This window comes from Nannospalax galili, unplaced genomic scaffold (genome assembly GCF_000622305.1).
Source record: "Nannospalax galili isolate Female #2095 unplaced genomic scaffold, S.galili_v1.0 scaffold5, whole genome shotgun sequence".
Lineage (NCBI taxonomy): Eukaryota > Metazoa > Chordata > Mammalia > Rodentia > Spalacidae > Nannospalax > Nannospalax galili.
The window spans coordinates 1,528,575-1,555,436 of NW_008353126.1; the positions used below are offsets into that span (position 1 = coordinate 1,528,575).

Below are 26,862 nucleotides of genomic sequence, written 5' to 3' on the forward strand. Positions count from 1 at the left end.
TTGCACGACACGGGTGCACTTACCTACATGCAGGCAATACACACATACACATAAAATAATTTTTTTTTAAGTTTAAAAATAAAGATATTTTGAGAAGCACAAGAACATGGTCAAACTGAGCAGGAGTTCACAGCACCCAGGGTCAGTACCTTCCAGCCCTAGCTTACAGGGTGGACATGGAAAAATTGGTGCCTGAGTCCTCCTTCCTTCCCTCCTCTCCCCTCCTCTCTCCATCCTCCTCTTTTCCTCCTTCCTTCTCTCCATTTTCTCTTCATTCTTTTTTGCTGTTGATCTTTTTTTGAGACAGGGCTTCACTACGTAGTAGCCCAGGCAGGCCTCAAACTCATGGCAACCCTGCCTCAGACTCTCATGTTCTGGAATTACAGGCATGTGTCATCACACCCTTCTGGACTGCTCCTTTTCTTGTGCTTTCTGCCCCTCCTCCCGTGCTATCCCAGGGAGCCAATGACTCCTGTGGGAGATCCCTGATTCCAAACCCATCTGGGCATCAAGGAGGGTCAGGCGAGGTGGTTAGTGGACGCCCTTCTGAGGACAATGACAGTGGCCACAGGAAACATGAGAGGGTAGAAAGGTCACAGTTCTGGAGTTCCCTGGGAATACAGATTTGACCTTAAATAAGAGCTGACAGTACATGGAGGTCTGCTTCAAGGTCATGCCGTGAGACTAGATCTCCTTTGATTGCTTAATCCTCTTTCTCTGCCAACCTTAAACTTGAGGCAAAAACCCACCTCTTAAAATTATCAAACAGGCTGCCAAAATCTATCATTCATTTTAGGGCAGGGGACCCTGGAATCCCCACCAAGTGCTAAACAAGCCTAACAGACATCTGAGGAGTTGGTATCCAGCAAAGGGGCCATGGTAATGAAATAACTTAGGATGGGTCAAGACCTGAACCCAGGACTTGAGGGTCCTCAGTATGGCCTTATCTCTTACTAGTCAAGTGGCCTCAGAGAGTCATGTCCTCTTTCTAAGACTTGGTTTCCCTGGACCAAAGGCTCCTTTAGCTCTAGTAGTCTGTGGTCTCCTCCTGCCCTTCACAAGTACCTGTGAGAACACAGGACTCTCCAGGAAGTCATAATAGGACAGAATCCTCCTCCTGTCCCTCCTCTCCCCCATACCCCCTTACTTCTTGGTTCCATAAATCCAGGCCACGGCGATGTTCTCAAGGATGACGATGACAGTGAGTGGCAGGGTAGCAGAGTAGTCATCAAACATGGTGACAAAGTAGTTTCCGGAACGCTGGACGAACAACAGCCCCACGAAGAATGCAAAGACACAGCAGCCCACTACAGAGAGCCGGGAGGCGGGTGTGGGGGCAAAGGTGCAGGGTGGCTGGGGCCCTGGGGAATCTTGGGGACACCCAAATCCCTCCCATCACATTGCTCCCCAGAAGGCCTGCAGACTGCCCCCGCCACCCGTGGGTGCAACTCTGCAAGACAGAGTTCAAAACTGGGATTCTGAGTTCCCCCTCTGCCAGGTGGGAAGCCTCTTGAGGAGAGCAAAGACTGTGTTCTTCTCTCATGCCCCCTGCCTCTGGCACAGTACCAAGCTCAAGGCAGCTGCCCTACTTAATTACTGCACTGACTTGAAATGACTCATCAGATTAGTTCCAGGCTCCCTTCTTCCACCTCAGTTTCCCCATTTTGAGAACAGGAAGATACTCCACCACTCCTCCACCCTTCCATCCCCCCTCCACTCCAGGGATGCAGGTGAGAGGAGACAGGTATGCTGACAGTGTTGGTGGCCAAGTGACACATCCCAGTCCAGCTGTGTCTTAGTCAGGGAGCAGAGCCTTCTGGGGATGGGATGCTGAAGGACCCAGTCAGAACCCAAGCTTTCTATAGCCAGAGTCAGAACTTAATTGTCTTGTACATGGGCAAGCTGGGATCAGGAGACCTGCAGGGAGTTACCTGTGAACATCTCCTTGGGCACCTTGAAGGTGTCGATGATGGGTGTGGTGATGCCCGCCATGGTCCCAATCATGCTACCCAGGCCCAGGTTGATGAGCATCAGGAAGAACATGACAGACCAGAATGGGGACGCCGGGAAATGTGTCATGGCCTCAGTGAAGGCGATGAAGGCCAGGCCTGTACCCTGCACAGACTGAGGGTGGGACAGAGAGTAAGAGCCGCCCATGACCCCCAAAGTCCCCTGCCTCCTTCCCTCTGTTCTTGAGGCTATAGGAATTACTGTTCCTTCTTTCACAGAGATCCCCAGAGCCACCTGAATTTTATCAACCTGGGCCAATGTATCTTAAACTTTAGTGGGCATCAGAATCTATGGAGGAAGCCTACTACAGTGGCTCACATCTGTTATCCCAGAACTCAGGAGATTGAGGCAGGAGGATTGCAATGAGTTCAAGGTCAGCCTGGGCCACACAGTGAGTTCCAGCTAACCTGGGCTGCAGAGAAAGACTCTCAAAACAAAACAACCAAACTAAACCAAAGTATTTTTTAAAATTCCCAGGGGAGTCCTCCAGGGAACCTGCAACCCACAGGTGGTCCAGGTGAAGATGCTCAGGTCTAGAAACATGCCCAGTGTAAGACCCTGCTTCTCTAAGACATCATCTGATTACTACACCCACACCCGCCACATCCAGTTCTGAATTCCTTAACTCCAGTCCTTAATGCAATACTCTCAAGCTCAGCTGCCTAATGGAATTAACAGGTGCCTTTAAATACCCACCTTGTGCCTGAGTCTCCCCCAGGGACAATGGTTTCATTGGTCTGGGTTAAGGCTGGCCTGAGATTTTATAAAGCCGCCAGGGGATTCTGATGGACAGCCCAAGTAGAAAGCCATTGCTTTAATGCGTGTGCAGGTTCATAACTATCTGCCCACACACTACCTGTCCACATCACTTACACACTGTTCTGTGATCTTGAGGGAATACCTGCCCCCACCTGAGTTTTTAATTCTTGCCATTTAGATGCTATTGAGGTTGCTTTGTGTTACAAAACTGCTATAATCCTTGTTTTATCAGGGGACCAGGCCATGCCCACGAGAATGGGCAGGTTTTTGTAGAATGGGAGGATGCTGCCAGTCACCAGGCTAGGGGTTCTCCAATCTTTGCTCTTGATCATCTGAGAAGGGTCAGAGATGTAGGACACAGCTCCCTCCATCTAGTGGAACTGCCTTTATGCTTTTCTCCTGTTAATCCATCTTTCTGTTTTTCAGTGCTAGTGATCAAATCAGGGGCCATGTGCATTCTAGACAAGCACTTTCCCAACAGGCAGGAGAGCTGCCTTTAACATGAAGCTCCGGAATGTCTATGGGAAATGTCTGGTCCCATGAAGCAACTCGAGGGGCGGGGGGGCTGTTCTTACCCACATGAGCCTTGGCTCCAGCCAGGCTTCCAGGACCTATGAGTTTCTCAATTCTGTTAACCTCTTCTGTTAGAAGAGTCATTTTGAAAGTGCCTAGTGGTGCCGGAACCTGAACATTAATGAAGAGGCAGCATCTCTGCTCTAGCCTGGGAGCTAAGAGTCATTATATGCTAATGGAAGTGGGGACAGCTTCAGGAGGAGACAGAACCTTCAAGGGATGATGCAGAGCTCTCCAGAGTACCATATTTTTGGTTTATCTACTAACTAGCTGTGAGACATTGATCAAGGCCTCCTACACAATGCTTATTGATAAATCAGGATATTAATACTGAACTCAGGGCTACCATAAGGGTCAGAGGAAATGGAGAGCAAAGGGAAGATATTAGCACCTACCTGTTCGCAGGCACTGTTCTAAGTGCATTGTATACACAGGGCCCTGTGCACAGGGAGCCTGCTCAATAAATGGGGAAGTTGCCCCACACTGACAAAGGCTCCTGTGATTATTTTCCTTGGCTCCCCGTCTAATCACAAGTTTACCTCAGGGCCAGGCTTTGGCTGATGCCCTTCCTGTCTCTCAGTCTGAACACGTACTGAGTCCTTGCTTGTTAGTAAATGAATGATTCCCTGTGAGCTTTCAACGCCTGTACCCAAACTCCAGCCTGTCTCTACCAAGCCTGTCTCTGGGTCCCTTGCCTGTCCTGGGAAGGGCAACCTGTCCCTGTACCTTGTCCAGCTCATCCTCCAGGAGGCAGGGATCCAGGCCCAGAGCTGAGAAATGGTTCTCTTTCACGGTCATGATGACATTATACATCTCTGTGTAGTCCTTGGTGGTCAGGTGCGAGAAGTTAACGTGGGGTGGGATGAGGTCTCGGCTCAGGACATTGGAGTTGAGGTACCCCAAGATTTTCTCGGCATTCCTGCAGTACAAAGCAGGAGAGGACTGGGTAAGAAGGCAGGAATGGGACCCTGGAGACCCCTCCCAGAAAGCCAGTTAGGCCACTTGCAGGACACTGACGGAAACATCTCTGAGCCTGTCCTTGTGGGCCAGAGTTGAGACAGATGATGATTTCATTCCTCGTGGAATAGAAGGGACCTCTCACCCTGCCCAGCCCACCTGCTACCCCTGGGTGAAGCAGGTAGGGAACGGAGGGACCAAAGGGGCCATTCCACCTACTCGACCACACACTTCTCATTCATGATGTTGGCTTTGAAGCCCAGCACAGCAAACACCACAAGGGTGGCCAACACCGAGGTGAAGAAGTTGATGAAGGACACCAGGGCAGCATCGAAGTGGCAGTTGTTGTCCTGCTTGTTGTAGCTGGAAAAGGCGATGACACCACCAAAGCCCAGCCCCAGGGCGAAGAAGACCTGTGTGGCTGCTTCCCGCCACACTTGGGGGTCAAGCATCTTGTCCAGCTATGGGGATAACCATGGAAGCAAAGAAAGAGACAGAGATGATGGTTTTAATCATGTGCCCACCATTCCCATCATTTCTTCAACTGCAACAGAATTCAGAAGCAACATGGCCTAGTAGTAAGCTGTGGGATCCTGAGCAATTCACCTAATTCCTCTAAGCCTTAGCTTCCTCGAGTACAGAAAACAAATAACAAGAGTGTCAACTTTAAAGGATTGTTGTAAGGCCTGGTAAGTAAAAGCGAATGCTAAGAGCTTACAAAGGAGCCAGAACCACAAGAGCATTTGGAGGTATGGGGCTATTTTCAAAGCCCTTTTTAAATCCAGTTGTCTTTACCATTTGTTCCTCGAGGCAGGGGTTGAGGAGAGTGAAAGCTAGCAGGGTCCCAGCATCCATGGAGTTTATGGTCTAGATCTAAAGATGGATGTCGGTAGATTCATCCCACCAGCAGATGCTATATTGCAAATGTAGCAAAGACTGTGACATCTAATCACTCAGTGTTCCAGAGCGCCTATAACAGGAGGATTAGGAGGCAAGGATGCTTCCCAAGGGAAAGAATCCTCAAGCCTGAATCTGACAGGTGACAGCAGGGGTGACGGGAGCATTAGGGCAGAGGGATCAGTGTGATTAGAGGGTGGTGTATAAAGAAGTGGCCTCAGTGGTTACACCATGAGGAGGCAGAGCTATACTGCTGAGGTGGTGAAAAATGGGTTGGTGCAAGTGGGTATGCAAGTGAGTGCAGGTAGGAAAGTAGGCAGGAGAGATGGTGCAGGTGAGATAGTACAAGTGAGGTGATGCAGGAGGGTTTGGGCAGGTGAACTGGTACAGATGAGGCAGTGCAGGTGGGGTAGTACAGGTGGAACTGAGAGAATCCAGTGAGCCAAAGAGCTGTAGAGATCTTTGTATTCATCCCAAGACAGCACTTGATCCACCAATGAAACACCAAGGGACTGAAAAAGGAGGGCCACTATCAGATGTGCATCTTTAAAAGTCACCAGTGGGGGCTGGAGAGATGGCGTAGCAGTTTAGAGCTGACTGCTCTTGAAGAGGACCCGGGTTTGATTCCCAGCACCCACATGGCAGCTACGAACCGTCCTTAATTCCAGTTCCAGGGGAATCCTATGCCCTCTTCTGACCTCCGTGGCATTGCACAACACGGGTGCACTCACATACATGCAGGCAATACATTCATACACATAAAATAAAAATAATAAATAAAATATTTTTTTAAATTTTTAAAAAGTCACCAGTGTATACAGCCAGGAAGCTGCAAGGAAACACCTTCTGGGGGTCCAGGTGGCAGGTGGTAGTGCAAGAAAGCACTTTGCCTGTGATGATGGAAGGATTTAAGCTGGAGAAACCAAGACCTTAGAGCTAGATGAACTGGAAATGGGTATGCTAGACAGAGAGGGCCTGCGCTGAGTGCCTGGAGATGGAGCTGGGGGTAGAGGGGGTCTATGGGGTTGGACAGGGCAGGTATAGGGCAGGACAAGACAATAGTTTTGGGGAGGCTGAGTTTAATGTGCCAGGAGATGTCAAGTAAGCACTTAGAATAGTTTGAGGTTTGATCGGAAAGAGCACAGCTGAAAGGAGGGGTTGTGAGCAGCTTATGTCCCTACAGGAAGTAAAGCTATCGCTAGAGAGTGAGAAGAGGCTGGGGCCAAATCCATCTCTAAAGTTTCATGAAGGGAAGAGGAAGTCTTCTCCAAGGGAGCAGAAGCAGGAGGGATACCCAAAGGAAGCTGCATTGTGAGAAAAAGGGGTCAGTGTTCCCAGGACAGATCCCCAGGAAGGAAGTCAACAGCCAGGAGGTCACATATAAGCTTAGCAGTTCAGGGATCCAAAGGCCCAGCCAGGTAGTGGGAGGAGAGGACAGAAACAGAGGGGAGGAAGTAGGGGCTGTAAATACAAGCTAGTCCTTGGAGAAGTCAGCCTTGGAAGGAGCGGGAGGGCAGTATCGGGAGAAAGCTGTGAAATCTGTGGTTCGTTTTTTTTCTGTTGTCTCTTTTTTATTATTATTATTTTTATTTTATGTGTATGTGTGTATTGCTTGCATGTATATAAGTGCATCCCTATCGTGCAATCCCCGAGGAAGACAGAAGACAGAAGTGGGTATTGGATCCCATGGAACTGGAGTTATGGACAGTTGTTAGCTGCCATGTGTTTGCTGGGACTCGAACCTGGGTCTTTTGCAAGAACAGCCTGTGCTCTTAACTGCTGAGCCATCTCTCCAGCCTCTCATTTTTGTTTTTTCTATGTTGTCTCATTTTTGTTTTTTTCTGTTTTCTCATTTTTGTTTTAGGTGCTGTGACTTGATGATTGGATACAATGGTGGAGGGCAGGAATGTGGGAGTGGAGAGTAGAGCTGTCTTCCCCAAGAGCCCCTTGGACTACTCATTAGAGATAGACAAGATAAAAGAATGGGACAGTCACAAGAAGGCTTGCTCATTCAGTTTCTGCCTGTCATTGAGGGGTCTAGACTTTGTAGCCTCTGCTTGCCCTGTGAAGAAGTGAGGGTTCAGAAGAGTGGAGGCCATTATCAGTGGTCATGATAGAGCCTAGAAGACAGCCAAAAAGACAGATAGGGCAGGGCTTTCCTGCACTGCTGGGGACCATCATATTTATACACGGGAAGGTCTAATTTTTATATTATTTATCTTTTGAGAAACGGTCTCATATACCTCAGCTTTGTCTCGAATTTATGATCTTCCTGTGTGTTCCATCATGCCCAGCACATTTTCATTGCTTTCAAGCGTGTGTGTGTGTGTGTGTGTGTGTGTGTGTTACTAGGGGTGGGGGGAACCCATGCATTTTAGGCAAGTGCTCTACCATTGAGCTACATTCCTAGCCCTGAGGCTGGCTTTTAAAGTAACATGACATGTTATATTCCTTTATAGAAGTAATCCAGGCCCAGAGCTCCTATGTAGAACCTTGGAGCCAAACTGGATTTGAACTTCAGGCTTTTGTTTCTAATTTTATTTTAGGGAGGCAATATGGTGCATACGGGACATAACTGCATTAACACCCTCAACACGGTCCTGAGCAGCACCCTGTAATCAAACACATCAGGATTTTGGCAGTAGAATATGAATCTTCACACCAAGTGATTGGATTTTGGTACTGTTGATAAGGAAACATGGATCTGTACTAGGTCTAATAGATAAAGCAGAAATTACAGAAAAGAATTGACCTCTGAGAAAGGACTCTTGTAACTCCTCCCTCTCTCTAGGGTGAGGATTTTAAATGATTCTTCCAAAAGGCTCCAGAAATGGGTGGAGGGATTACATATCCCTGGAAGGTATGTTAGCTTTCACTGGTGTCCACTGTAACAGTTCTACCAATCTCTGAGGCCCAAACACAGGACTTCATTAGGATTCTTACCACTCCCTAAAGCTAAAGCAAGGATGTGGATATACTGCTGTCCCTATCACTGTTTACAGACACATTTCTTTTTAAATATTTTATTTATTATTTTTATTTTATGTGTATTAATGCATTGCCTGCATGTATGTAAGTGCACCCATGTCATGTAATACCAGTTCAGGTCGGAAGAGGGCACTGGATCCCTTAGAACTGGAGTTACAGACAGTTGTTAGCCACCATGTAAATGAACCTGGGTCCTCTGCAAGAGTAGCCAGTGTTCTTAAACACTGCATCATCTCTCCAGTCTCAGGGCCAAATTTCTTAAATGGAAGCATAGCCCTAAGCTGGTGAGCAAAGCTGGTCTAGTAGCTTAGGGGATATCTCAGAGAACAGGGCAGGACTGAGGTATATGTGATGATTTGGGATGGAAAAAACTGTTTCTTTGTTGGGATCAAATATATTATTATTTTTTAAAATGTGGCCTATTATAAAATAACAAAAGTGGAAAGGATACTTTAGCCATTACCCAGCTTCAGCAACCATCTGATGCACACATCAGTCTCATTCTACATCCTCCATCCCCACAGCCCTACATGATTTTGAAGAAACTGATAGCTACAAAGTGGGTATTGAAGCCCCAGAAAAACACCTGAAGTTAAACCTTGGCGGGGAGAGTCCCATGAAAGGGCTCCCCTGCATCCTCACTTCCAGCCTACAGATCACATAGCAGCACTCTCACTGATGGGAGATGAACAGACACCCAAAGCTAATCTGGGGGTCAGTGGAGCCAGGAGCTTTTACTATGAAATGCCAGATGCTATTTGATTTTAAAGGGGGCTCTGTCGGGATTCCTGGAGTGACAGTGCATGATTTCAGCACGTGTCAACAGAGGATGAACCCCTATCTAAACAGAATGTTCCATATCCCTTCCAGACATCAGCGTGAGACTGCGAAAGGATTGGAAGGGAATCTTCTCTGAAGAAAAGCTCACACACTCCTGGGGTGCCCAGTCCGATATAGCAATGGCTTCCTGCCATTTCTTGGGCACAGTGGCTGAGTCACTTCCTGTCAAGGGAACAAAGTATTTCACAGCATGGAAGATGCTTTCTGAATGTGCAAGCAGCTGCTAGGCCCCAGCCTGAGCTGTGCGTGACAGCAGCACACACCCTTACTTCTCAGCACTGCTGCAGCACCTACCCTTGCAGAGCCAGACTGGGCCATGAGACACCAGATGGCACTGGAGTGCAGGGCTCCCCACTGCCTAAGAACAGTTTCACCTTCACAGGGGATGAGACAATAATGACTAGTTCTTATCATCTGCTCCCCACTTTCCAGGAGCCATCTTAGGAGCTCTCTCGACAGCCCTGTGCAGGGGTTGCACACCCCATCTTGCAGTTGTGAAAACACAGGCCCTTAGAGTCATGGAATTTACCCACCAGCTGCTGAATGATGAGCTAGGAACTGACACAGATCATCTGTCTCTCTCTGGTCAAAAGGTTGGGCCACGCCCATCTTTCTTGTTGAGACGGGCCTTTGCTCAAACGATGAGAATCAAGAAATCTCAACACTAACCTCTGTTCATAGAACCTTGGGACTTGGGACCCCTCTCCTCTTCTCTAAGAATTAACATGCACCGTTGCTCCTATTGGCTCCTTTTCTTTATCCCTGTATCCCAAAAGTCCAGTTTCCTTTCTCAGATGTAAATAACCACAGTGTTGGCTTCTTGAGTATCCCTCCAGTGATGTTCATGCAGACACAAGCGATACGTACATTTTCATGTTACAGCACATATACAGACATGTATCTATACCCCCTCACCACTGTCCACATGAGAATTCCCCATGGAGCTCTCTTTCCCCATTCTTAGAGCATTCCCTTGCTCTCAGTCTCCACACTTCCTCAGTGTGCTGAGCCAGGACCCCATACAGTCCCAGAGTTCCTGGCAAGGACCCCATACAGTCCCAGAGTTCCTGGCAAGCTGTCCCTCTGCCCACTCACAGCCGCACCCCACAATTAACTCACCTCTCTGGACAACGGCAGTAATAAGAACACCTGCTCCAAGGGGCATTAGGAGGGTTAACAAGTTGTGTAAATGAGCACCATCTATTGTAACACAACCAGTTAAGCACCTCCTTGACTTGGAAGCAGTGGACGCTCAGGATGTTCACTTGTGAAAAGCTGCATCTTGGATTGCTGAGAGCTACTGATGACCATGCTGCTGAGATCCCATCTACTAGCTGGCCCCTAGGACCATGCTTGCTCCATCCCCAAGTGGACAGTGACTTAACATTCACACCTCCTTAGCCCTCCACTGCCCGCCTCTTGCATTCTTACTCTTAGCTGACCACTTGGGTTACCTCACTGAGAAAGATAACACTATCAGAAGAGGACTCCCACCATGCAAAGCCCTCCCCACAGTTTCTCCCTGGCAGCACGGTGCCAGGGACTGGCCTCCTCTTGGTTCTGTGGGGACTCTGCTTCCAGCTAACACTGACTCTCGCCCATGGGCATCGGGCCTCTCTCTGCTGCCGTTCCTCCTTCCCAATGGCTTCAGGTTCCACTTTTTGGGATTTTTTTTAAGTGCACAGCTGGACAATTTTTAGTACATCAGAGTTGTGTAATCAGTACCCAATTAATTTAGAACCTCTTCTTCACCCTTAAAAGTATGTTTTTTTAAACTAAGAGTTGTTCTCCATGTCTCCCCTCAAGTCCAGCCCTAAGCAAACACTAATCTCTTTGTCTATACACTTGCCTATTCCAGACATTTCATATACTCGGAATTACATACTATGTGGTCTCTCTTGTGTCTGATTTATTTCACTTTGCTCAATGTTTTCCAGGGTCTTCCATATTGTAACATGTACCAGTGCTTCCTTTCTTTGTGCATGTTATGTGTTCATGAAGGGGTGTGCACTCCTGTGTGTATGTGTGTGGAGTCCAAGTGCTAACCTTAAGTGTCTCCTCAGCTGCTCTCCAGCATTTCTTTAGACAGGGTGTCTCACTATCCTGAGGCTTACTGACTTATCTTGACTGGCTGACCACCAAGCCATAGGGCTCTTCCTGTATCTCCCTCCCTAAAGTGGGATTACAGGTGCATGCCACCATGTCTGGCTCTTCTTTGTGGATTCGAGGGACCAAGCTAAGGTTCTCATGATTGCACGGCAAGTACTTTATTGAGTGAGCCATTCTCACAGCTCTGCCACTTCATTCCTTTCTATGACTGGATAAGACTCCATTTTATGTACATACCACATTTTGCTTATCGCTCTCAGTTGACAGACATTTTGGATGTTTCTACCTTTTGGCTATTATAAACCATGCTGCTATGAACATTCAGGTTCCAACTTTGTGCGAATACATATTTCCAGTTCTCTTGGATATAGGCCTAGGAGTAGAATTATTGAATCTTAGGTGAACTCTGTTTAATCTTTGGAGGAGCTGCTAGACTGCTTTTCAAAGTCACTGGACTATTTTAAATTCTCACCATCAATGTTCAATGGATTATTTTCATCATGACATAAAATTCTGAAATAAGATCCTTGACCCCATGGCTCTCTCCAGTTACTAGCACATTTCTCATTCTTCTGCTTCCCTTTATGGCGAAATTACTGAATGTAAGTGGTCTTTACTACTTGTCTCTAATTCACCACCTCCCATTTTCCCATTACTACTAGAATTTATCCCCAGTATTCTGCCAAGACAGCTCTTGTCAAGATCTTGAGTGACACCTCTGCTGCCTGGTGATTGGTCATTGCTCAGTGCTCATCACCTGATCAACCCATTTTACGCAGACATTTCCTCCACTCTGCCTCAAGGATGTGCTGCCTTGTCCTCCTGCTCCCTTACCAGCTATCTCTCCCTCAACCCAGGACTCCAGGGCTCAGTCCTTTTATCTGACAATGTTCACTTTCCAGGTGATTATGAACCAAGACATTGCTTTCATTTCCATTACCCCAGACCCTCAAATCTGTACCTTCACCTGTGACCTCCAAATAGAGCCAACTGCCACTCAGCATCTTCACCTGCTTATCTATTTTACATTTTGAAATTACTATCTCCAAAATAATATTTTGGGTGTCCCCAAATATTGGAATACTGAGTTCTGACTCTCCCGCCTTCACCCTCCATCTCTGTAAATGTCAACTTCATCCTTATGATGTCTCAGGCAAAAGACCTTGGGGTTACTCTTGACTCTTTCCCTCCAAATCCTACTGTTCCTGCTTCCTAAGTGCATCTTCAGCCCAACCACCTCTCATCACTCCCATCACCACCAGGCTCAAGCAGTCACTTCTCACCCAGTGACCCTCTGAGCAGGTCTCTCTTCCCCTTGGATTCTCTATGGTGGGCTCCTAAGAGGTTTGAAGTGACCATGTCATATTGCTCTTCTCCCCAGAACTTCACAGAGGAAATGACTAAGTACTTACAGAGCCTCCCAGAAACTAATGGCCTGGCATTATACTATCCAGAGGCCATTCCTGCCTGCTTCTCTCCCATTCTGTCCAGCCCAGTGACCCCCTGGGATATGCGAGGTACTCCACTCTCAAGCCCTTTTCACTCAGTCCCTATCTGGAATAGAATGTGTGACCTCCACATCTCTGTGTAACATGCAGCCTCACCTCCTTTGGACACCATTCAAATGTTCTTTCTCAGTGAGGCCTTCCTTGATCACACTATCTAAAAACGCAACTCGTCTCCCTAGATACTCTAACTCTACGTTCTCGGCTTTGTTCTCCTCAGTGACACCACTCAACAACTGCTCTTCATCTTGTTTTATATAATCATCTCTGAGGGCTGGGAGGTTTGTCTGCTTCGTTCATGGCTGAATCCCCGGATTGAGAACAGAGCCTGACATTCAGTGAACCTTTGCTGGATGAATTTATAAATGAATGATGGGTATTTGGAATATTTTTACTTTTGCTGATAAAATAAACACTGTAGTGACCAACCCTGGGCACTGACCATTTTGCTTACGTATGGGTGCAACTGCAGGAAAAATACCTAGAAGTGAAATTGCTGGGCCAAGGAACATGAACATTCCTAGTTCTGAGTCCCTGAGAGGTTTATGTGGTTGAAAAACACAACAGAAATCAGCACTGTGTGTTGGGAAAATGCATAAAAATTCACGGCACTTATACTGCCCTGGCTCTGTAACTGAATGAAAGAAATAATGAGGGAAAAAACTACCTGGGAAATTCAGTAAGTTCATTAGCCATTAACACCAGTTACTGTCCCATTAGAGGTGCTATTGGGTCATCATTTCATCCAGGCCAAACTGCAACCATCAGATCCACCTGCTCTCTGATAGCAAACAGGGAGAGAAAGTACAGGTCCTATACCCTGGATCATTTCTGATGTCAGAAGCCTTCAAGGAAGAAAGGACTTCCACATCATCTGGCATAGTCCATAGAGAATCTGCTTTTCCTACATGAGTTCTGAGATGCCCTGGCTCAAAGTTTCCTTGGATTCTGCTCAGGATGTCAAATATAACTTCTTGGGATGCTACTGATATTGCAGCCTCTATGAATGAAACAGGGTCCATACTGCACAGCTATGGGCAGTGACCTGGTACTTTATGGCACTGAGAACTTTAAATGGCCCTAGAGACCCCATATCTCCCAGTCCTGAAAAAGTCAAAGCTCTGCAATGGTCCTCAGCATGCATGTTGGGTGGCTGATACAATGGTCCTCAGCATGCATGTTGGGTGGCTACTGCTGAGAGTAGGTGCATCCTTTCTTCAGAGAACCTGGAAGTATCTATAAATAGAAACCTCACTCCAGCAGGTCTTAGGTGCCTACTCCGGCAAACAGTGGCACAGCCTGCCTCAGGGCCCTTGATAAGGAGTCTGTTCTCAGGTCCTCTTGGCCTCCTCTCCCTGTTCAGTACAGTCCACCAGCATCAAGGTCAGGAGCTGAACCATGAAACTGCTCAGGGGACACAATGTCAAGATGGGTCCCAGAGGGTCCATTTAGACCTGAAGGCCAAGGAGTCATGAGCTTGTCATGCTGGTTCTTGGGAACTTGTCTTCTTCAGGGTCTTCTGGGTTTGATTTCTCAAGTCAGAAGATTCTGGCCTCTGCAAATGGTAGATTCACATGGTTTCCTGGATGTCCAGGAAATGGTTTGAGAAGGGAGCTGCCCCTGTTGTCCAAAGTGCACATCAGCCATATACATCCATCTGATGAACAAAAATGAAGTCTGGCAAATGTGGATGACTGAGATTCATGTGGGAGTATTTGTGGATACAATCATATGGAAAGTATTTTGTCTGAAGGTATACATCCCCTTTCAGACAGCAATTCCACTCTTAAACATATATACCCTAGAGAAATGTGTATGAAGACTTCTGTAATAATGTTTATTACAGCCTTATCAGCAATGATAAAAACTGGAAACTGCTTAAACTGTCACCAATTAGAGAATGAATAAACCTTTTAGTTTAGTCCTGTGGTGAAATACTATACCACACTGAAAATAGATGTACTAGAGCTCCATATATCAATGTAAGTAAAAATAGTGTTAATCAAAATTAAAGCAAGTCCCTTCTACCACAGAATCTGCTGATGCCTTGACCTTTACCTTCTCAGCTTCTAGAACCATGGACAATAAATTTCTTTTGCTCATAAATTACTTAGTCTAAGGTATTTTCTTACAACAGCAAGAACAGGTTGCCAGTGGCTGCCTTTTAGAAGGGAGAAGAATATGAAACCAGAGAGGGTTACAAAGGCACTTTAATGGCAGCTGTAATATTTTACTTAAGAATGCCTATTATATCATTGGATAGAAATTTATATGCTGAAGCATTTCATAATTAAGGAGACATTGTAAAGTGTCTGAGTCCAGTAAGATGCAGCACTGTGTGTGCTGGGACTGGTGCCTGATCCTGGCAAGTCTGTTCCACTAGTTTCTGGAGTTTCATACCAGTGACTCTTAACTCCATCAGGGACCTATCTAGAGACCTTTCTGAAGGTCTACATTTATGTGCATCACCAGAGCATATAATTCCATCATAAATCTCAGTAAAACATAACTTAAAGACTCAAGTGAATTTGAGATTGATCATGATTCCAGCACTATGCCTGAAGTGATTCATAGAAGCATATGGCTTTCCTCTCATGACCACTTACCCCAAAGAAACTAGGAGGTCATCTCTACCAGATATGACATACTTAAACTCCAGGGGATTCACAATCATTCCTAAGAAGATTCACCTGTGCTTCACAAGGTGGGCCTTTGTGAGTATGCCTGTAGTGTGGGTATGCCTGTAGAGCCCTTGGTTGTTCAGCCCAAGGACACCTAGGGCGAGAGAGTGCAGTCTGGTGACTGTGGGATGGTACAGATCCTGACCTTGGCCATCCTCCCCACACCAGCAGCCTACTCACAGGAGCAGGGCAGGGGAGTCAGCGGGACCTAGGGACTTCAGGCTCTATAGACTCTTGAGTCTTGTGCACCCACCCTATGTGAACCATCTGTATAAAGAAGTATGCATATACATTTGTGTACGTAAATAAGGTGGCCCTACAGAGCCCTGAGGTCTCAAACTGGTCTTGCCCAGTCTGATTCTGTGTCCATGGGCCAGAGTCTCTGAAGGCCCCTCCTGGCTGCTACTAATAAGCTGGGATTTGGAAGGTATGATGATTTGCACTGTCTTAGGGCAATTTGGAGGCTACGTCCTCTGTGTTTGAAATCCTCTTATTCCCCAGTGGACTGACTCAAGTAAGTGAATGTATCCAGTGTTCTGAAGGGTCATAGAGGGGCATGGGATGGGAACTGGCTGCCTTCAGGACAGCTGTGCCTTAGCTGCACCCTCTGTGAACAAAGATCCTGTCCAGCCTCTTCACAGGCAATTGAGGCAGAGAGGCCTGAGTGGGTTCCCTTTTCCCTTGGTTTGGGTACAGACTGGGATTCCTCAGGAGAGTTCTCTTCTTAGACATCTTCTTGGCTCCTGCTGTCACAGATCCACGAAATGAAGCCCCCCACATGAATGAACGCATGAAGCTTCCTGCCTCACATTTCAGTGGGACCTGCCTCTCCACCATTGCTGCAGACATGCCCAGTGCTTTTCCACACCCTTGCTCATGTGGCTCGCTTTGGTTAATAAATCAAACTGGCACTCACTGAAGTCTTACCTGCTCTGCAAGGCTCATTTTGGATGTCACCTCTTTCCTGGAGCCTATTGTGGTTTCACCCAAATTGATGTAATGTCCCTCTCCTTGGAAGCTGAAGGCAGGGCCTATGGCCCCTTCCTTGTGCCTTCTTTCAGGGTCTGGCATAGCACCTGACATACAGCAGGTGTTGGGTGTGAAACTGCATGAAGCTGACCAGGTCCAGTAGACCTGCCAGGATTCCCCAGCATATGGGAGCCACAAATTCTTACCTTGGGAGTGAACATGTGTAGGATGCCATCGACGGCCCCTCGAAGCAGCAGGCCCCGGACCAGAAAGCAGGCCAGCACCACGTAGGGGAAAAGGGAGCTGAAATACATTACCTGCAGAGAAGACAGAGCACCCCCCCACCATTAGACAGAGCCCCCTGTCAGGCAGAGCCCTCTGCTATGCAGAGCTCCTCTTGCAGCTGGCACCTCTCTTTCTTGCTCACAGCTGGGTCATATGATCCTCCTCTGATATCAGGCAGCAGAATGCAGTGCCTGGAGCCCCTGGGCACTGAGCCAAACCCACCATCCATCTGGCCCTGAGCCCAGGCAGAAGCAGGAGCAGGACAAGCTGGAGTCAGCATGGCGGTGCCTAGGGGGCTGGTTTGCCTTTCAAGGGCTGTTGAGGCTGGGCTGGCGGCCCCTATTCCTAATGGCTGTTGTATGGTGAGGAAACCCTATGCTCTCCCTCCTTATTTTCCCAGTGTCACATCCCTAGTAGACCCTTCTAGAACCTCCCCTGTCCTTAGAGCTCCAATAGCATCTAGGATGCTGTAAACAGAGTCCATCAGAAAAGAGCCCAGGCGCTGGCGATCCTGAACCTGAATCATGGGCTATTTGCTAGCAGATACGTGTTATGTACCTTTCTACAGTTCTGTGTGCCTGGTGCAAAGCCACAGACAAACAACGTGCTTACAGAACCTCGACTGCACTGTAGCAAATTCTGGGAACATAAAGGACAGGGCAGCAGAAAGGCTAAGAGGCTGTGTATCCTGAGCTAGATCTCTGAGTGCTGATCCTGCAGCTACCATGGACCAACCCTGAGGCCTCAGGCTGTTTACTTAATCTCAGTATGCTTCCATTTCCCCCATCTCTAAAAGGGATGTTAACATTCCTAACTCATAAGGTTGGTGAGATGTGGAAGTCCTAATATATGCCATGAAGCATCAGCTACTTTTTTGGCCTCTGAAGAGGGAGGGAGCCAATGGCTGGGATGATACCACCTTTCTAGAACTTAGCTTCATTACTCATCAAGTCTGACAAAGAACCAAGAGCCTCAACTAGCCAGCCAGGGCTCCAGTTTCAGCCCAGATGGACTAGCTATATGACATTAGGTGAGGTGCTTCCTCCTGTCTGGGCCTCAGTTTCCATGTCTATAAAACAGGCTAGGATGTCTGTCATCCTTTCCATCCCTGGTAGTCCACAAATTCTAGTAAGTCATAAATAAGAAATAGACTCTCTATAATTGGAACTGCTGGAAAGGTAGGTGTGGCCTGGCTATTATGTACCTCAAAGACTGGACTGCTCCTGGGGCCTGTAAGTACTCCACCTGCAGGGTAAGTTGCAGAGTTTCATCAAAAACTGCTTAAAGTATGCTATGCAAGGGCTTTTGCTTAGGAACCTGAGGAGGCAGAATCTAGACAGGCAGCATCATCCCTGGGTCAACACCTCTAGCTTTCCTTCTCCTTAGCATCTGCAGAGCAGGCCTAAGTTATGTAAGCATCAATGCAGATGGATATGGCAACGGCTCTCCAGGAAGCTTACCCCCGGTGGGCTGTCTGCAGTGGCAATGCTTACCCCCATCTCCATGAGGCCAGTGCTGTCACCTGGAGTGTTCTTCTTTGGTAGCCCAGGAGCCCAACTCCTGCTTTCTGGGTCTCTATAAAACAGGCTAGGATGTCTGTCATCCTTTCCATCCACAAATTCTAGTAAGTCATAAATAAGAAATAGACTCTCTATAATTGGAACTGCTGGAAAGGTAGGTGTGGCCTGGCTATTATGTACCTCAAAGACTGGACTGCTCCTGGGGCCTGTAAGTACTCCACCTGCAGGGTAAGTTGCAGAGTTTCATCAAAAACTGCTTAAAGTATGCTATGCAAGGGCTTTTGCTTAGGAACCTGAGGAGGCAGAATCTAGACAGGCAGCATCATCCCTGGGTCAACACCTCTAGCTTTCCTTCTCCTTAGCATCTGCAGAGCAGGCCTAAGTTATGTAAGCATCAATGCAGATGGATATGGCAACGGCTCTCCAGGAAGCTTACCCCCGGTGGGCTGTCTGCAGTGGCAATGCTTACCCCCATCTCCATGAGGCCAGTGCTGTCACCTGGAGTGTTCTTCTTTGGTAGCCCAGGAGCCCAACTCCTGCTTTCTGGGTCTTTCTACTGCCCTCTCCCAACTCACCTTTCCTGAGGACTGGATGCCCTTGACCACAGCCATGCCCACGATGCTCCAGGCCACAAGGAGGCACAGCGTCATCTTCCAGTTGAGGCCTCCACTCTCTGAGATGGAGTTGGAGATGTCCAAGGCCTCTCGGTACCAGAAGTAGGTAGTGGCTGAGCTCTTCTCACACTCAGGCTCCACCACTGAAACCACACCAAGGGTCACAGGGCCTCAGTGTCCATCCCTATGGGCCATCTCCTCCGAAGGATCCTGCCCAGGCAGTTGTGGGTGAGTAGGTGGCTGAGGGTGGGCAGCCAGAAAAAGAGGCTGCATTCATTCCAGGTTGACCATGGAATTCATTCCCCGAGGAGTCTTGGGACCTGAGTGGGGCCTGGAAACTTCAGGCCACAAATCACAGCTGAATTTATACCCAGGCCACCCCCTGTCCACTAATTCATAAAGGCAAGAAAGACTGGGCCAAATTGGCCTAAAGGTTCTTGGGGGGAAGGCCCTGAGGTGGGAGCTGGATTGTTATCTCAGATTACTAGTCACACAGATAGTGTGATCATGGGATAGTGCTTGAGGACCTCTGTTTTGCTGTCTGTGAAGTGGGACAGTCTGCTGCATATAAATTAAGATTGTCCTTGGACATATGCTATTAGAGTAGTACAGAAGTTCACAACAGTTAAAAAAAAAAAGTCATACTTCCAGAGCCTTTCTTTCAGTCATTATTTATTCTATTTCTAAGAACCCTGTGGGCCAGGACAAAGGACATCATTAGATAATTCCACAGGGAAAGGAAAAGAAATGAGGATCAGGGTATGAAGTGGCTTCCTCAAGGTGACTCAATGAACCAGTGCAATTCTGAACCTGAGCACTAAACAGACTACTTCCTGAGGCAGGGTAGGCTAGATACCCCAGCTGGAGTCCCTGGGGGGTCCACACTTGCCTGCTATTGTTCCATTCCTGATGACAGGACATTCACTCCAGGGCAGTGGGTACTGGAAGGACTTGAAGAAGTAGAAGATGCTCCACCCGATGATCACATTGTAGTACAGCCCGACAAAGAGGCAGACCTGAGGACAGGGGCCAAGGGTGGGATTGTAGAGGCTACAGGCAATGCCACCCTTCCCTGACCTCCATCTAAGGCCCAGCAGCACAAGTGAATAGCACCAAACCCTGCCATGATGGAGGATGATGGGGATGTGGGGGAGAAGCTGAGGGCCTGGTCCCAGTCCTCCTCCATTCATCTGGAATTCAGGCAGTCCACAAAGGAATTCCTGGGATATTAAAATTTTCTCCTTTAAGCAACAAACTCTTAAAATGCTAATCTTTTCCAGTTTGAATTCCTGTAAGATACTTGAAGCCCTTCCCCCATCATTTCCTGATGACTCAGGATTCTAATTAGAGATGCCCTCCAGGACCACAGAGGCTCACCACAGCTTTTGTCCTTTGTCCTTAAAGCCTAGACAACTGTACCTTTTAAGATTGTGTGTACTACTAGTCTCTTATGTCTTCCCTTCTCTCAGGATACTACTCTTTCCTTGGAACTACTTGCAGTCCACCTCTAGAAAAACATAATTTTTCATTTCTTAGAAGCACAGCAACTAAACTCAGCAGAATTTTATTAAAATAGGAGGGTCTAGTAATGTTTTACAGGCAGGGCTTTGTTGCATCTGCTCCTGATGCTAAGAGATCCCTTCCAGGTACCTGGCTATCTCAGGTACTGGTGAGATTCCTGGTTATCGTGACCACAGAAGGTCCCTAGTTTCTACCCTTTTCCATGACCACCCGTGTAGAGGAACATAGGCTCATATACACAGAGCAGGCCGTGCTGGAATAAACTGAGACAGAGGCATTCATTTTCTTTACTGGGGTGTTTTCAGTCCAAATGGAGGACTTCCCTACTCTTACATATGGACACAGTGTAGTCAATGTTCAGCTTGGGAAATAAGATGACTATGACCCTGAGACATCAGTGCAAATAATTCTGTTGATGGCCCCCCTCATTCTTGGTTTGTAAACTTGCTGACCTCCTGGGAACCTGAGAAGGGCCCCTCCCGCCTAGTGCTGGCCCCCAGCTCTGGACTCACAATACAGCTGGAAAAGCCGATGCCCCCCAGGCGGGGGCACACGTAGTGCCACACACCGATGCTGCCACGGCGGATCCTCTGGCCCACAGCCAGCTCCAGGAAGAAGAGAGGAATGCCAATAATAATCAGCAGCACCAGATAAGGCACCAGGTAGGCACCTGCAAGGAGAACAGAAGGGCTGTTAGAAAGTGTCTGGATCACAGTAACAGTGTGAGGGAAGGGTGGCAGCCATGCCCTATAGTCTTAGCCACATCCTGGGCCATCTGGATCTCCTTCATGAAAGGTGTGGCTCATCCCTGTGATCTTCCCTACACTAGCCCACCCAGACCCTTCTCCTTGATTCATCTGGCCTGAGACATTAAAGGAGGAACCAGATGGATGTCAATGACTCTCACAAGGCTGGGTTCAGAAACAGACACCTCAGTGCCTCTTAGGAATACACATGTCAAAATCACAGATAGATACTGATCTCATGTGATACTCTGTGAGCACCTTTCCACACCCCTCCCAGATGGCACAGACCCTAAGCATTCATCCCAGGGGGTCCCTGCCCTCCATAGTCTAGCCTGCTCACAACTGAGCCAGATGCTGACACAGCAGACTGGGCAGCTCCAGGGAAGCTCTCCCGGGAGAGAGGATCTGATCAGTATCTCCATTAATCCACAGCTAATTGGGAGGAATGGAAGAGAAATTAGTTGTTCAGGAAAGTGTGGTCAGGGGATCATAAAGGATAGAATGATCTCACTAAAGATTCTAGATGACAAATTAATCTTGCCATCCAAAACCTCGCCGTAGACACAATCTCAATTCTAAGTGACAGGGCATTTAGCAGGAGAATTAAAGCCATGGCTGGACATGGATGAGTGCACCCCACTAAGAGTTGTGCCAACAGCCTAGTCCTGTTAGCAACATTGTCAGCCAGGCCCTATCTGTCAAACTGTGTCTGGCAAGTTTGGGTCACCAGGGCCATGATGGTTACCCAGTACCTCCAAGGTCCCCAGCCACACTGCTCTGCCCCTATAACTTCCCCTTCCCCCTGCACATGCCCAATCTGCCAATGAATATGAAGGATCAATTATCTCCTGGGCACAAACTCTGGCAGTTGGCAACAGAAGCCGTTTACTATGGGTCTCCTTGTGCCAGGCAGAGGCCATGGGGGGATTCAGGATCAAGGCACAGATGCCATCCCAGGGGACTTCATGCAACGCAGGCACCTGAGATTCATTTGGGCGATGCCAACAGGCATGTATACACACACATTCTGGTCACACCAGGGCCGCCTGAGCACACACTTGCTGAGGGAGGGGGGGCATCCAGTAGGGCTGACAGGAGAAACTTCCAGAGGTTATTTACTGAGTCTCATCGAGCAGCATCCAACTTATCACACACACACACACATGCGCACATGTTCAGTCTACCAACAAGGAGCCCTATCAAGAGATCAAGAGCACAGAGAAGGAAGGGCCCGAAGGACCTCAGGTATAGGCCCCTGGTCTGCCTTTATTTAGCTCAGTCTCCTGGTCTTCAGTGAGGAGAAAGAGAAGCACAGAGTAGCAATCTGCTGCAGAAAGATTTGGAGGCAGCCTCACTGTTTGTTATTTTGCCTCAGTGTTCTTGATTGAAAAGGAGCTGAGATTGAAAAGGAGCTGAGACCAGATCCTAGGATCAGATTATCAGGCTAGAATCTTGGTTTTGCCACCTACTACATGACTTTGGGCAAATTACTTGATCTCTCTTTGCTGATGCTTTTGTTGCCTGTATAGAAAGCACAAAACTATTAGGTAAGACCATATGAAATTGCTGATATCTAACCATTTGATTGATTAAAATGCCACTTCATACTCTTCTACTCTGTACCTATAGCAAAGGATTGATGTGAAGAGGAAATGAGTCACTTTGAATAGGCAGACTAAGAAATAATGCTACTGCTGTTGTTACATGGATGTCCATGTATGTATACATGTGTATGTGTGTGTGTACACATGGTAACGAAAAGGACTCTGTGGTTCAGCGCCAAGCACCCATGAGAGCTGATGATGTGAGCCGAAAAGAACAATGTTAGAGGTGTCCAGCTAAGTGTCCAAATGCCAATTGCCCTCCAAATGATTCTGAGTGCCACAGATGTTGCCTCCTGTCAACACCCCACAGAACACAAGGAAAACATGTATTTATGTTCATACCTTGCTTTGCTTTTGTCTTACATGAACACAGGGCCTGGCATGCAAAACCTAAAGCCGTTATTGGCAGCTACTTGTGGATAAACAGATCTTTTGGCTGAGCTTGATGGCTCATATCTGTAATCCTCAGAAGGCTGAGGGAGGAGAATTGCCAAGAACTCAAGGCCACAGAGTGAGACCCTGTCTCAGAAAAACAAAAAACAAAAAAACCTTTCAAGAAAGGCGAGTCTGGGTTGATGGAAGCCTCTGGCCTAACTTGCTACATGGGCTCTGGTGGGCATTTGCACACCCTGCCCTTCAATAGAAACTGGGAAGAAAGAGAAAGCACCAACCAGACTTCACCTTCTGAACCAGGCAGAGAATATGTCCCGGAGAGGAAAGTGCCATAGTTTAGTTATGAAAGGTCTACCACAGGCTCACATGTTTGAATACTTGTCCTCAGCAGATGGCACAATCTAGGAGGTTGTGTGACCTTTGAGGAGGTGTGGTCTGGCTGGTAGCAGTGGATCACTAGGGATGAACATTTGAGGGTTCTAGCCTGGCTCTGTTTCCATATTACTCTCTGCTTCTGGTCTGTCACATTAGGAGCTCTTCAATACACTTTGGCTGGCACAAACCATTCATCCATGCCTTTTCCACCATAATGGACCAAAATCCCCTGAAACCATGAGCCAAAATAAACCCTTTCTCCCTTAAATTGCTTCTGTCAGATATTTTGCTACAGAAATGAGAAAAGTAACTGACACAGAGCAGGAGGTCCCTGAACGGAGAGCATTTTGAGAGAGGCTCCTTGGAGCAGGGAGGAAGAAGCTGGGTCAAAATGTCTGTAGCCACCTACCAGGCTGGAGTGTTGTGGTCCCAGAGCTGGGGACTTGGGAGCTGTGGCACTCCTGCCTGGATGGCTTTCTCAGGAGCAGAAGTCTAGGCTTAGAAATGTGGTTTCTGGCTTGTCTGGTTAACTTTGGCTGTCAACTTGACACAGCAAGTCACAACTGGGGGACTTCCCAGATCAGATTGACCTGTGGGCATATCTCTTGGGAACTGTCTCATTATAAATTGATGTAGGAGGGCCCAGCCCACTATGGGTGGCACTATTCCCTGGGCAAGTTCTGAGCTACATAAAAAAGCTAGCTAATCATGAGTCTGTAAGCCAGCTGTCCTCCATGGTTTCTGCTTGAAGTTCTTGCTTGAGTTTTTGTCCTGACTTGCCTCAGTGACAGACTGTGACCTGGAAGTATAAACCAAATAAACCCTTTCCTCCCCTAAGTTGCTTTTGCTCAGGGTGTTTTGTCACAGCAGCAGAAAGGAAACTAGAGCACTAGCCTACTAGGGGTTTATTTTCAGTAAATTCTCCCAAGCAGGCTGTCTTTGGAAAATTCTGGTCACCCTCCAAATGCTAGAGAGACAATGCCTGGGGTGTCCACCTGCCCTGGATGCTGACAACGGTGATGGCAATTTGAGAGCAGGCCACATGCTCAAGAGGAATTAGTACCCAGGCATAGTATGAGGCCTCCTACATGCCAGAAGGTGGGGTGGCCCAGGCCAGGGCCAGGCCCACCAGGGTCAATCGCATCACTAGCCGAATATGACCCAGAACAAATCTAACCAATCTATGCCTTAGTTTTGTAGCCTTTAAAATTAGGACAACAATCTTTAAGGTTGCTGGGTGAATTCCATGTGTGAACCATGTGAACCTGGTGCTTTGGTCATTCCAAGATGCTCAAATTTCAGAAATTTCAAGTGATTGAGTCCAATATCCATTAAGTGCTTATAACAGTACCTAAGTGTCTGACAGTGACAGCAACAGTTGTTCTTTACTGAGGAAGTATGTGAAGTTCATTTAATCCTTCCAGCTATCCTGTAAAGCAGAAAGTACTTGTGTGTCCAAATTACAGATGCAGTACTGAGAGACACAGAGAGCTTCAACAGCTTGTACTAGGTCCCATATTTGACTGGCCAGGCTGATATCTGAACCCTGGCAGACTGGAGGCAGAGTTTACATTCTTATCATGGCCTCCAGTCTTTGGATATCTGTGAGCCACTGTGGGACTCTTCTATGAGTCTTGTTCTAGAATTCCACACTCTTACCTCCAAAGACTCCAGTTCTGCCTCAGCAAAGGCATGTTCCTTTCCACCCCAGCTCAGACAATTTTTAGGATCCCCTGATACAAGCAGAGCTTCCTTTTACCTCCTCCATTCTTCTGGCACAGGTAGGGGAACCTCCAGATGTTTCCAAGGCCTACAGAGAAGCCGATCTGGGCCAGGATGTACTGCAGCTTGCTATTCCAGGCTGGCCGGTCTTCCGCATCCAGCTCCTCCTCTGCTGCCTTCTGCTTACCACCTGCTTCCCCAGCCACATTCAGAACACTCTGTTTATAGTCCACGGGCTCCTCGAGGGCCAGCAGGTCAGCCACTGACTCCGTAACATGCTCATTGCTGTGCTCACGCTGGGTCACCTTGCTGTTCTTCGGCATGGGTGTCCCTGGGGCTGTGCAGCCCTGTTCCCCAGCGCACAGAGAAGGAAGGGTTCAGCTTGTGTCAGATCTTTCTCATCCAGGGATCTGTAAAAGCAGATGAGCATTTGAGGATCAGATCACCACACCGGGGAATTGAGGAGTCCAAAGTGGACAGCTAGAACCCGAATCAAATCCCAGGTGCATACTTCATCCTGGCCAGGGTTCTCAAGTGTTGAGCTGGCCTTTGTCCCCATCGGGATGCCCACCAAGGAGCTGAAGGTCAACAACACAGTTTTCCCATAGGTCTTACCTGAGCATCTCTAGCATTAGAAAGATGCTAGAGACCTAATGGAGCAGACCTAGCAAAATCATATACCAAACCTGAATAAAAGGTTACCTACTATGACATTGCTTTTATAATGCAGAGCCTAGAATGTTCAAGATCTCCCAGAGAACCCCATAGCCTTCCCCTTCTAGGATAGCATGGCGTGGCTCACACCTACCTAGCCCTCTTGTCTTCTACTTAGTCAAAACCACCTGGAGGGAGCCTGGTATGGTAGTTAACCTTGACTGTCAACTTGTTTGGATTAAGGAACAACATTAGTGAAGCACATCTTTCAGCATGTTTTAAGGGGGCATTTCCAGAGATGATAAACTGAGGAGGATACCCACCCTGAGTGTGGGCAGCACCATCCCATGGGTTGAGGTCCCAAACCAAATGAAAAGAAAAAACGGAGCAAGCAGATCACCATTCCCTTCTGTGCTTCCTGGTCTGTGGAGAGGTGGGTACGCAGCCATGCCTCATGTTCCTGCCACCAACGCCCCAAGCTGTTCCTGCCACCATGCTTTCCCATGACGGACTATGTCTCCTTAAACCATAAGCCAAAAGAAGTCCTTCTCTAAAGTTTTTTCTTGTCAGGTATTTGGTCACAGCAATGAGAAAAGTAACTGATATACTTAGGAAGCCAGTGTCTGCTTTCTCTAAGTTCTTCCTGTTAAAATGTAATCCACAGGCCCACAGTCACCAGGAGTTCGGCAGAAATGCAGACTCCCAGGCTGCCCCACTCAGTGCATCGTTAACAGTTGTAACCCCCAAATCTCTAGAGCCCTCACTATGGGGTTCCTGGACATCAGCTACTGAGTTCCTTCACTTTCCTGGCAGGAGAGCTCAGCTACAGATTCTGGCACCAGAGCCCTAGAAATGTTTGCTTGGTGCCAACAAATCCTGGGTCATTGCTCAACCCTGACATTATCTGAGGGCCACTGCAGCCAAGAGCTAGTTCTCCATCCTTTAGCGACAGTTTTACAGCAGATAATGTCTGCACAACACAGGCGGGGAAGACAAACCCCTCCCTGGCTCCTGCCATCCCTCATCTGTCTTTCACGCTTTCTCATAAAGAAAGAAAGCACCAAGAAAATGAGTGCTTTGAAGAATCCCAGCATTCTGTTATATTTCAAGGCACCTCCTCATTAAGGGGAGGCTGGAGGA

At 47.7% G+C, this 26,862-nt stretch overlaps 1 protein-coding gene across 3 annotated transcripts in view; it reads right to left on the reverse strand.

The window, feature by feature from the left end:
* Nucleotides 1-26,862, reverse strand: part of Slc6a17 (solute carrier family 6 member 17) — a 47,302-nt gene that overhangs the window by 5,772 nt on the left and 14,668 nt on the right. For all 3 annotated transcript variants that reach the window (XM_008850363.3, XM_029554665.1, XM_029554666.1), the window contains exons 2-10: nt 25,106-25,478; nt 20,741-20,898; nt 19,597-19,723; nt 18,669-18,850; nt 16,495-16,605; nt 4,519-4,760; nt 4,069-4,261; nt 1,932-2,124; nt 1,148-1,307 (exon numbers count right to left, since the gene is read on the reverse strand). In XM_008850363.3, coding sequence (XP_008848585.1) covers nt 1,148-1,307; nt 1,932-2,124; nt 4,069-4,261; nt 4,519-4,760; nt 16,495-16,605; nt 18,669-18,850; nt 19,597-19,723; nt 20,741-20,898; nt 25,106-25,391 — 1,652 coding nt within the window. In that variant the 5' untranslated portion in view covers nt 25,392-25,478. The remainder of the gene's footprint in view (nt 1-1,147; nt 1,308-1,931; nt 2,125-4,068; nt 4,262-4,518; nt 4,761-16,494; nt 16,606-18,668; nt 18,851-19,596; nt 19,724-20,740; nt 20,899-25,105; nt 25,479-26,862) is intronic.